This window comes from Numenius arquata, chromosome 9 (genome assembly GCF_964106895.1).
Source record: "Numenius arquata chromosome 9, bNumArq3.hap1.1, whole genome shotgun sequence".
Classification (NCBI taxonomy): Eukaryota; Metazoa; Chordata; class Aves; order Charadriiformes; family Scolopacidae; genus Numenius; species Numenius arquata.
The window spans coordinates 42,087,322-42,099,425 of record NC_133584.1 but is presented as its reverse complement, the minus strand read 5'-3'; the positions used below and the strand labels follow the sequence as shown (position 1 = coordinate 42,099,425).

Genomic DNA, 12,104 nt, shown 5'->3' with positions numbered 1-12,104 from the left:
ATCAGTATTTCTATGACTCTATGAAACGTCTTCCTTGCAGTTTGAAAAAAAAAAAAACATAGCTACTATTATGTGAATTGAGCTAGCCAACTTTTAGCACTGGAAATGCTCAGCACCTAACCTTTTAGAAAGCAGAGCCAGAGTTAGTTCCTGCAATGCAAGAGGGAATTAAAGGTATGAGACTGGCATTTATGGCAGCCTCCACTCTGCTAAGAAAGCCATTGAATCTATTTCATATATGAGACATCATCTCCAATTTGAACTTCTAAAGAGAGAAGCTGAACCCTTTATTTTAAATTGGTAATGAAGGTCATTCTACCCAAAACTTGTAGTTAAGTTTTGCTCACAACTTGATTTCAGAATTTTAAGCAGAGTGTTATTATAAAGAAGTTATATTTTCTGGGTGTAGTTTTAGAATTAAACTGCCCTGGTAGCCAGCGTATTATAAGGTGTTATCAGTAATATCCTCAAAAAGTGTATTTTGCTGCATTACCCAGTGGCACTTACTGGTTTTGCTCTGTTGTTTATTTTTCTTTTTCCTTGTCTGGAGTATTCTATAAAATAATTTATGTATGTCTACAACAACAAGTTAGTTTTGTGTAATGCAAACACTTGGTCTTTGCCTTGCTTTGACTTGTAAACCACTTGGGGTACATGTAGCCTGAGGCTGAGAAAGTGTAGGTCCCCTGACTGAGCACAGGTCCTGTCCCAGCTGAGCAGCTATGAGCATTCCAGTCCCTTTCAAGGCAAAGACCAAGAGGGGTTTTATGTGGTTTGTTTGGAATTGCCCTGCACTTTAGAAATTGGCAGAGAGCAGCAGTGTGTCTAGCACACACTTACGTGTTGAATGTAGATGAAGGTCGGTGTCTTTGCAGGCACACTGGGACTAAAAGGAACATTTCCCCACTGCAATTACCCTACACCAACCTCTTGCAAAACTGCATTCAGTTCATAGTTTTGAGTGATTACCATCATGGTGGGAACCCCGTGTGCCTGTAGGAACACAATACCGCTCTACACTCACTCATTCCCTTTTTTCCTTCTGCCTTTATTCTGCTAGTTTGGTTTTACTCCTGACTGCAAGCTTTCCACATCAAGAACCACAGTGTGTATGATGGTTCCTAGTTGGCTAAAAGTATATCTACACTATATTCTAGCTCCTGGGCTCTCTCCTGGATCCTGGAACCTCACTCATCCACACTGTATATCCATTAATCACTCAAGGTGTGCATACGCTTTGGATCAGCACAGCCCATTTGAAGTGAATCTCCCAGTTGTCCCCACTTACTGTGCTTCAGTGTGAGTTGTGGTATGGTCTTGAATAGTGTGGATTCTTTTCAAATTATGTGAAAAATGTGGTCCAGGGCCACATTCAGTCCAGGAAAGCAAAGTAAAGCTTTTCTGAAGGAAACCTTCTCCTATTGCACAGTGAATTACATTAGGGATGTCTTTCTCAGCATCAAAATTATTACACTGCAGACACATTTCTGTTGGTCTACATAAGTTGATAATGTAGATATAGTCTAAATTAATGACTTTTTTTCCTGAAATGAAGCCCAAATGTTTCTAGGAAAAAATAACTTTTAGAATGACTCCTAATTTGCAGCATGGTGAGGGTGCAGCCTGACTGTTCTGCTATTTGCAGTCACCCGACACTGTACTAGGAGGTCTTATGGTCTTCAGTCCTTCCACATGCCATCATACCACAGCAGAGATCATGCAACACATCACCTTAGTTTGAAGTTATAAAAACATATATACTGCAATTAATTAGAATTATTTTATATATATTATTTTTCTATGAACTGGGAAAACAGTGCAGGAAAGCGATAGGTTTGTTGTAGTCCCAGAGGTGAATGGTGTGGATTGAAGAGGAAACCCGTGCCAAGTGTTGCGCAAACACTAGTTTGCTTTAGAAGCTAGTTCTGGGTAATGTGAATGTGAGTTACTCCACACCGCTTGTCCTAGAGATCGCTCCTATGTTTAGCTATATTGCCTGTGATTATTTTCTTTTGTGGTTTTTGATGATTTATTTTTTCTTAAAATTGTGCAACTTTTGCAATAATAAAGGAAAACAAAATAGTAACATTCAGTGAATTATCAAGTGTCAAAAGATAAAGTCTTGAAATCCATGTAAACGTTACTGAGAGATTTTTAAATGCTTTTAGTCACATGGGGAAAAACTTCCCATTTTTCTCAAGATGAGGCTTTTATTTCAGAAAATATCTGTGCTTTCTTAAGTGACCAAATAGGAAATGAGCTCCTTTTGTAAACATTTTGTGAAAGTTGCACTTGCATTGGCATTTTACAAAGTTCCCTCCTGACATAATAGTGGCTGTTGCTTAAATGATCTAAGTATATACATATGCGATTATTATTGTTGTTCTTTTTAAACAATAGAGGTATTTAATCTGGTGGGAAATGCAATATGATAAAATAATATTTCAAATAAATCCATGGTCTGTGGGGACCATAAGTCTATGAAGTCTTTGATTTTCTCTCTGTCTCTCTTCTGGTTTCAGGTTATCACTATAATGACCTTGTATCCCCACAGTACTTGAATCTGATAGCTAATCTCTCAGGCTGCACAGCCCATCGACGAGTGAACAACTGCTCAGATATGTGCTTCCACCAGAAGTACAGGACACATGATGGAACATGCAACAACCTTCAGCATCCCATGTGGGGCGCTTCTCTGACAGCCTTCGAACGTCTGTTGAAGTCAGTCTACGAAAACGGATTTAATTTGCCTCGAGGAATTGAACCCAGGAGGCTCTCTAATGGCTATGCACTCCCAATGCCTCGCTTGGTTTCAACTACTCTGATTGGAACAGAAACAATAACTCCCGATGACCAGTACACTCACATGCTCATGCAGTGGGGTCAATTCCTTGACCACGACCTTGACCTCACCGTGGCTGCCCTAAGTGAGGCCAGGTTTTCGGATGGTCAGCATTGCAGTTCAGTTTGTACAAATGATCCTCCATGCTTTTCCATCATGATACCACCAAATGATCCCAGAGTTCGAAATGGTGCACGCTGTATGTTTTTTGTACGCTCCAGTCCAGTTTGTGGAAGTGGCATGACATCTCTCCTGATGAATTCTGTGTACCCACGAGAACAGATCAACCAGCTGACTTCATACATCGATGCGTCCAATGTGTATGGCAGTTCAGACCATGAAGCACTAGAAATCAGAGACTTGGCGAGTCAAAGGGGTCTTCTGAGACAGGGCATCGTACAGAGATCTGGCAAGCCTCTTCTTCCATTTGCTACTGGCCCACCAACAGAATGTATGAGAGATGAAAATGAGAGCCCAATTCCCTGCTTTTTAGCTGGTGATCAGCGTTCTAATGAACAGCTGGGTCTTACCAGCATCCACACATTGTGGTTTAGAGAACACAACAGAATTGCCACAGAGCTACTGCAACTCAATCCACACTGGGATGGTGACACAATATATCACGAAACACGCAAAATTGTTGGTGCAGAAATGCAACACATAACATTTAGCCACTGGCTACCTAAGATCTTTGGAGAGGTAGGCATGAAGATGCTTGGCGAATATAAGGGTTATGATCCCAGTGTTAATTCTGGCATAACTAATGAGTTTGCAACTGCCGCTTTTAGGTTTGGTCACACACTCATTAATCCTTTTCTGTATCGACTGGATGAGAACTTTGAACCTATTCCACAAGGCCATCTACCTCTTCATAAGGCATTCTTCTCTCCATTTCGGATTGTAAATGAAGGAGGCATTGATCCACTTCTAAGGGGATTGTTTGGTGTTGCTGGTAAGATGCGTGTCCCATCACAATTACTCAATACAGAATTAACAGAAAGACTCTTCTCCATGGCACGTACTGTGGCTTTAGATCTGGCAGCTATGAATATTCAGAGAGGCAGAGATCATGGAATTCCTCCCTACCATGATTTTAGAGTTTACTGTAATCTTTCTTCAGCTCAGACTTTTGAAGATCTGAAAAATGAAATTAAGAATCCTGAAATCAGGGAGAAACTTAGCAGGTGAGCCTGAGGTGAAGAAAAACAATCAATTATCTAAATGTGCATGCAAAATTAGTAGCTAAATGTCTTATCTAGGAGAAAATATTTGTTAAGAAAGGGGTAAAGGGATTTTTTCAGAAACTTACGTCTGTATCAGGAAACAGACGTGGAAAATTCCCACATGCAGATAATTTCTCTACTACCACATCTCTGTGAACAATAACAAGTTAATATATACTGTATGTGTTTGTTAAAGTATTAATTTGAAATATTTCGTTTTATAAATGCTGTTAAATATGAATGTTATTTCAATGTAAGGTCATATTTAATGTCAGTCTCATGCAAGTATTTACATGTTCAGTTCCATCCATTCTGTACAGTAAAACAATCAGGAATATCGTTCACTGTATTTTCATGTGGACATCCTTCAATTCTGGTAATCTGTTCTTCTTCAGAGCATCAGTGTTTGAAAATATGTCTTCAGCTACCTGCCACCCCTAGCTTGTTTACACAAAATCAAACGCAGAGAATGTCTAAGCTACAGTAAAAGAAAAAGTGTACAGAGGGGCAGGAAAAAGAGATGGTTCTAAGAGATCAGAAGAAAGATACTAGGAAAAAGGAAATCATGGGGTAGACTTGCAGACCCTCATGATGTTACTCTCAGAGACAACCTACATTTCAGCATTTCTTTCTTATGCACCCACAGGTTGTTCACAAAAGATGTAGCACAATCACTGTCGTTTTTTCTGTCAGTTGTTCATATCTCTTGTCCTGATTTTTACCACATACTGCTTATTTTGTAAATGTAAAGTATTTGATGTTAAATATTTGTGGTTTTCTCTTTATAGGTTGTATGGTTCCCCACTGAACATAGACCTGTTTCCTGCTCTAATGGTAGAAGACTTAGTTCCAGGGAGCCGACTGGGGCCAACTTTGATGTGTCTGTTAAGTACACAGTTTAGGCGTATTCGGGATGGAGACAGGTAAATCAAAATACCATGGAAACCAAGAATAATTTCAAATTGAGGATGCTTAATAACAGTTGCAATGTCTTGTTTTCAAATCAAGCTGCATTTTATTTTCATTTATGATTTTAATATGTAATTGAAAAGATGAAGAATGCAGGTTTAAAACATTGTTAGAGGCTATGATTAATTTATTTTTTAAATCTGTTACTTTTTGTGGGGAATATGTCATACTGACTTCCAAAAACCACCACAGCCTACACGTGCTGCTTAAGCATGGGACTGGAAGCTAGAAATTAATTAGTGAGTTTTCTTTCACCAGTTATTCAAGTCACTTACATTTCTGAAAAGTGGATGTTACTCATCTCCTTTCATTGGTATTAAACTGTTAAATTGTGGTTGAGACACTTTTTTTTTGTTTGTTTGTTTGTTTTACCATCTCCATTACTTAAGCATGGATTGGAAAAGCATTTCTCTGTGTATATAACCCCTATACATATTCCTGTACAAGCAATCTGTGCACCAAAAGAGTGTTAAAAGTAGACAGGTTATCTGAAAGAACACAGTTGGATAATTGTTCTTAAATTACTTTACACGCACATTATGAGCAATTTCTCATTTTCAGTTTCTACAGTACCTGAAATAAGGAAATGGTCATTGCCTATGAGCATTGCCAATGGTCATCTACTGGGGCAGGGATAGGTGCAGACCTGCCTGCAAAAGGTGTGCCTGGGTGGAGGACCTCCTGCAGCAGGTGATTGAGCTGCAGGAGAGAGTGAGGAGGCTGCGTAGCATCAGGGAGGCCAAGAAGGAGTTAGATAGCTGCTTCCAAGCACAGTCTGCGGTGGACCCACAGCGTATGGCCCAACAACCAAAAACTCATCCACCAGAGCACACAGAAGGAAGGAGGGGCAGTAATGCAGAAGAATGGAAGCTTGCAACGGCAAGGACCAGCAGGAGGAGGAGACTTCCCCCAAAGCCTGAGGTGTTGTAGAACTGCTGCATCGCTCTGCAGAGTGAAGAGGAAAGACCAGTCATATCAGGAGAGATGCTGGAACTGAGTAAAGGCAGCCCAATCTGCTCCCCCTGTAATAACCAGCGCAACTAAGAAAAGGCGATGGGTGACAGTAGTAGGTGACTCTCTTCTGAGAGGTACAGAGGCATCCGTTTGCTGACCTGGCACACTCTCTAGAGTCGTGTGTTGGTTACTGGGCATTCATATCAGGGATGTCACCGAGAGGCTACCAACCCTTGTACAGTTCCCTGACTATTATCCACTGCTGCTGTTTCATGTGGGCACCAGCGATAGCGCCAGAAGCAGGCTGAGTATCAAGAAGGACTACGAATTCCTGAGAGGGACTCGAGCACAGGTAGTTTTATCATCAATCCTCCCAGTAAAAGAGAAGGGGTTTGAAAAGAGCAGTCAAAACTGGTGAGTCAATGTGGTTACAGGACTGGTGCCACAGCCAGGGGTTTGGCTACTTAGACCATGGGACTCACTTTGACTAGGTCTACTGGGGACTGATGGGATCCATTTGTCAGAGAAGGAGAAGAGCATCTTTGGCCATAGGCTTTCCAAACTGGTGAAGAGGGCTTTAATTTCAAGTTGCTGGGGAAGGGGAACCTTAACCCATCCCACACCTACTAGTTTGATGCTAGTCGCAGCAACAGATGCCTAGAGCCTGGAGAAGGATCATAGGTCAGCAGGAGAGCACCTGGAGGGCAGCACAGAGGAATTCCAGCCATTCCAGCCACTCCAGCCAGTAAATCAGCTTCATCAGGGGCCTGACATAAATGCCTATGTGCAAATGCACATAGCATGGGGAACAAACAAGAGGAGTTAGAGATGTGCACACGCCTGCAGGGCTATGATCTTTTTGGCATCATGGAGACATAGTGTGATGGCTTTTATGACTGGAGTGTTGGAATGGAATCCAACCTGAACCCCACCTGGAGTACTGTGTCCAGCTCTGCAGCCCCAACGTAAGATGGGCATGGATCTGTTGGAGAAAGTCCAGAGGAGGGCTACAAAGATGATCAGAGGGCTGGAACACCTCTCCTATGAAGACAGGATGAGAGAGTTGGGGTTGTTTAGCCTAGAGAAGAGAAGGCTTCAGGGAAACCTTATAGCAGCCTTCCAGTACCTGAGGGAGGCCTACAGGAGAGATGGGGAGGGACTCTTTATCAGAGAGTGTAGTGATTGGAGGAGGGGGAATGGTTTTAAGCTGAAAGAGTGGAGATTTAGTTAGATATTAGGAAAAAATTCTTCATTGTCCAGGTGGTGAGACACTGGAACAAGTTGCCCAGAGAAGCTGTTGATGCTTCATCCCAAGAAATGTTCAAGGCCAGGCTGGATGGGGCTTTGAGCAACCTGGTGTAGCAGAAGGTGCCCCTGCCCATGGCAGGGGAGTTGGAACTATGTAATCTTCAAGGTCCCTTCCAACCCAAACCATTCTATGATTCTACGATTGCTATTGTTACAGCAGCCAGATCTCCTTTGGGTACTTTGAGCACAATCGTTCAGAATCTGAAAATTAACATTTTCCCTCATTTCCCTCATTTTAACATAATTTGTGACCCAGAATCCTGTTTTTTGCCTGGCATAGCGGCAGAAAGACTTATGCTGATTAGTCCCATCCTAATGAAAGGAAAACAGAGAAAGAATTCGGAAATTATATTTGATTGGCTTTATCTAATGTTGTTTGCTTTATGGAAGTTACAAAATTGCTACTTAAGATAGTATAAAGGCTTTTTTATTTCTGTAGTCAGTAACACAAGCCTTTTTGTATTTATTTTTTTAAAAACAACTTTCTTAAATAAAAGTCTGTTTAAAAATTAAGCTGTGAAACATAAAACTCTCATGCCTGGAGGCAGAGGGAGTAAAAGGAGAAATATATGCAGTATGAGCTCCAGATTGCTGGTGACAAGTACCTATTTGTGTCACAACAGGATAATGATACTGCTTTTCTGTGTGTGTCTGTTTGCGTTTTTCCTTTCTTTTTGTTTTTGTTTGAAACAACATTTAGAAACTATAGGAAAACATTGAAGATTTAGGAAATAGGATTCTGCTGTCCAAAGAATACAAATGTCTTGAAGAAACATGTCAGCAAATAGTAAAATATTATTAGACATAATGAAAGCAACTCTCACTTCTTTGAAAAGCCTTTACAATGGGCAGAGGATCAAAGCTGCCAGCACCATGGAAAACAAATGTGCCTGTGCAGGGAAAAGGGGTGATGTTTGAAGGGATCCGAACTTCATGTCAGAATGGAAATTTCAGAATCTGTTTCTCTGATCCCAGTACTTGGAAATTCATTGGCCACTATCCAGTGCCTTATTAAAACGATACAAAAAGTATGTAAAATGAAATTTGTTGACCATTCTTCTAAGTTTAGTATAAAATTGTTACTGATTTTTCAAAAAGTTTGAAGAGCCTTCTACTTGTTTTTGGTGTAAATGGGTAGAAAAAAATTATCACTATAGAATTACAACTTTACAGTTGTGTAAGATGTAAATTATATCATAGTGAGCAATTCTTAGATGTTAGAATAGTGTAAAATATTTTCAAATCCTGGACAGTAACTTAAAATGTTTTATTTTACAAGGGCTGGCTTGCTTTTCATAGTAATGTATTATTTATATTTTCTATTGATAATAGGCTTTTATCCCTTTATGTGTGAAAAACAAATTATTCAAAACCACAGTGTTTCGTCCTTCAATATAATGAACTAACTGAGCATATATTAATAAGTTCCTGAGTTAGTATAGTCATTAAAACAGTTTTACAGGAAAAATTTTCCTTAGTAAATTGAACAATCTCACTTATTTTGATAATAAACTACGCATAGATTAACCATTCTTCTAATCTCAGCAATTCTATCAATTCTATCAATTTTTTTTCATACCTATAAGAAAGTTGTCTGGAGAAAGAAATCTATGATAATTTAAGCCTCTACCTTAAAAGAAACCCTAAACTTTGTAGTCTAGTGCCATTTTAGATGTTCAGAGATGCCCAAGACATCGAAATGGGACTAGAAGAGAAGTCAAAAGATTTCTTGAAGACTTTGGGCCCTTTCAGAGTGTCAGCATGACACCAAGCAGGGCTGTAAGTGACACCAAGTGCTTACATTTTGGCATCTGGATCTCTCCCTCAGATACAGTGTAAAGCTGAGAATGGAATTTACAGATGAATTAATTTAATTATGAATACAGTGTTGCAATATCTATGGAAAACTGTGTGCTTTGGTTTTTTTACTAGCAAACTTGTCTTTTCTGTGAGATTACAGGTTATGGTATGAGAACCCAGGTGTGTTCACGCCTGCTCAGCTCACTCAGATCAAGCAGACATCTCTTGCCAGAGTTTTGTGTGACAATGGTGACAACATAACCAGGGTACAACATGATGTCTTTAAGGTGGCTGAGTTCCCACATGGATATAGTAGCTGTGAAGATATTCCTAAACTGGACCTCAGAATGTGGCAAGATTGCTGTGAAGGTCTGTATACCTATGGATTTGGGTGTATTAATGTGTGCTTTGTTTAGCATCTGTTCATTTTATTTTAGGAAGATATTTGACTGTTCAGTTTTTGTTAGGATGTTACAAACTCAAATCTGGAGCATGCCCCTTGCTAAGTGAGCAATCATTCCATATTTTATGTTAAATAGACACATTCTAAACATAGCATAGACTTGAACATTGCATGGTGTACATAACTGCTTTCCTGTTTTCTTCCTTTTGTGGAAAAATATTCTTGTTCATTGCCATCTTCAAAAGTTAGGACAGCAGGGTGAATTGTGTTGCTTCAGAAAGAAGCTATCTACAGAAAGAGGGTTTACTTAGCTGCATGGACACACAGACCTCCTTGACAATGTTGTTATCTTTTTTTTTTTTTTTTTTTTTTTTTTTTTTTTTTTTTTACAAAATTGAATGACATGCCCTGGTTGAAAAAGTATATTCAGAAATTTTGGGAGCTTCTCTGTGGAACTCTGATTATCTAGAAATTGTCAAACAAATTACTAACTGCAAAAAACTTGCGTTTATTAGAGAGGGCAATGGTACTATGAGTTGATGATTATTAGAATCTTATAAATTACATAGTAAAAGCCTAGCTTTCAATATATGTATCTTGTAGATTTGATGATGAAAGGATCCATATCTGATTCCTCATCTTTTCTACTGCTGATTCTCTTGAGTTTACTCCTGCTGAGTAGACTCTTCAATATTCTGTCAAAAGCTATGCATGAATAAAGAGCCAATGGATTGTATTTCTGAGAGAGGTCACTCTCTTCCACTAGTGTCCATTTAACTCTTTTGATAAGAAGTAATTGTTCCAAATGACATAGAGTCCTTTGGTGATATAGCTCAGAATTTAAGGCAGTAGGTAAAGGGTAAGCTGATGGAGGATGTCCCTTCAACCTGGTACAGATACAGTAAATACTGAGGAGGTATTCTAACCTCTATTATTCTAACTAGTGTGACTTTACCATGAGAGCAAATTCAGGTGTCATTAAGAATGAAAAAAAGTAGATAGAGTTACTATTCAAAGATATTGCACAATTTAGCTTTTAAACTGACTAATGTATTTTCTTATCCAGTACAAAACTCTTTAAATAATAAATGACTGTCTAAGAAAGTTCTTTCTTGGAAGAGTTGGTTTAAAATGTCAATTATCTGTGTGAGAATAGGAGAAATAAGTATTTCAGATTTCAATGAAATCTTGTATGATTTCCCCCAGATATCATTTTGTTCAGGTCTTACTCTAATTTTTGCCAGGGTTGTTTTTTTTTTTTAGGTTATTCAGAATTTTTTAAACATTTACCAGGTTTGCCATTCTCAAATAGATGATAATAGCTTATTAAACTCTAGATATGGTTGACATGTTGTAATTATAATGCAAAGTCTTCTAGAGCCTCTTCAAAATTACCCTGACATATGCCAGAAGCATTGAGAAAAAATCAATTATCATTCTTCAAATGCTTTACCGTAAGCAAATAAATCATATTCTGCCAGTTCAGGATAAGTTCACTTTGCCATGGTTCATGAAGCTTGGCAGACAGTTTCACAAATGCATTAATTATATCGATTTGGAAAAATTGTAAAGCTGTTCTGAGAAATTACATGTTGATTCTCTAAATGTTATGTTATCACTGAGCCTTCTAGAGCAAATGTTATCTTTGGAAAGTCTTTAGAGTATTCAGCCATTCAATAGCCTAGCTTGTATTTTCATTCAAGAATGTTACTACCAGAGAGTACTACTGGATGCAGTACAGTTAGGCAACTGCCAAGCAAAAGAAAGGGTAAATCACTAATGTTCTTTTAAAAATTACCTATCTGTATCTGTTGTTTCTGAAGTCTGTGCAGAGGTTAATGAAGAAAAAACGATGTATGCATGGCCTGAACCGCTTTCTTGCTTGGATGAATGGGTGTGATGTTTTCTGTGGGAATCCAGGTTTAAGAATTAAAAAAATTTCTTTCATTCTGTGGCACTTGGGACTATCCACTACTCTGAGGTGGGAGCGTACACAGGATACATTCAGGAACAGCATTTACTTTAGGTTAAATACTTTTGATTATTTTATAATTAAAATTATCCTAAGTTAAAATTTAGAATACAAAATACCATTCATTGTACTTCATGTACATTTAATAAGTGACCCACATGTTCAGCTGTTTCAGCTGGTTTAAAAACACATCTGGTTTTGTTATCCTTCCTGTTTTTTCAAGTCAAAATACTTTTCCATATGAAGAACAGAAAAACTTCTTAGTTACAAAAAGCTACTTCTTAGATTTCTTGAGTAAAGTAGCATTTATTTCTTATAAAGCAGAGCATTATTCCTTTTTGTAATAACAATACCAGATTACCCTTAGATTTCAGTTAATGAAACATACAACAATTACTAGATTATGGGGAGAAAAAGAAGAGGTTGCACTGAGGTACAAAGGTTTTTCTTCTGGTTTCCTTCACTTTCTACCTTTCTTTGTCTTGTCAGAGATGGTGAGGAATTACTGCAGATTTACTGTAGCACTTTATTTGAGCAGAGACCTTCCAAGCTTTGGATTTTCCAAACAAGAAACTGTTGGTGCTTTTTTTCAGGCTCTCTAGTAAAAAAACCAAAACCAAAACAAAAAAAATA

General features: G+C 38.6%; 1 protein-coding gene across 1 annotated transcript in view; it reads left to right on the top strand.

Annotated features, from left to right (window-relative positions):
- PXDN (peroxidasin) overlaps nucleotides 1–12,104 on the top strand; it is an 86,624-nt gene that overhangs the window by 61,684 nt on the left and 12,836 nt on the right. The window contains exons 17-19 of the mRNA XM_074153045.1: nucleotides 2,523–4,026; nucleotides 4,854–4,988; nucleotides 9,257–9,465. Of these exons, the coding sequence (XP_074009146.1) occupies nucleotides 2,523–4,026; nucleotides 4,854–4,988; nucleotides 9,257–9,465 (1,848 nt within the window). The remainder of the gene's footprint in view (nucleotides 1–2,522; nucleotides 4,027–4,853; nucleotides 4,989–9,256; nucleotides 9,466–12,104) is intronic.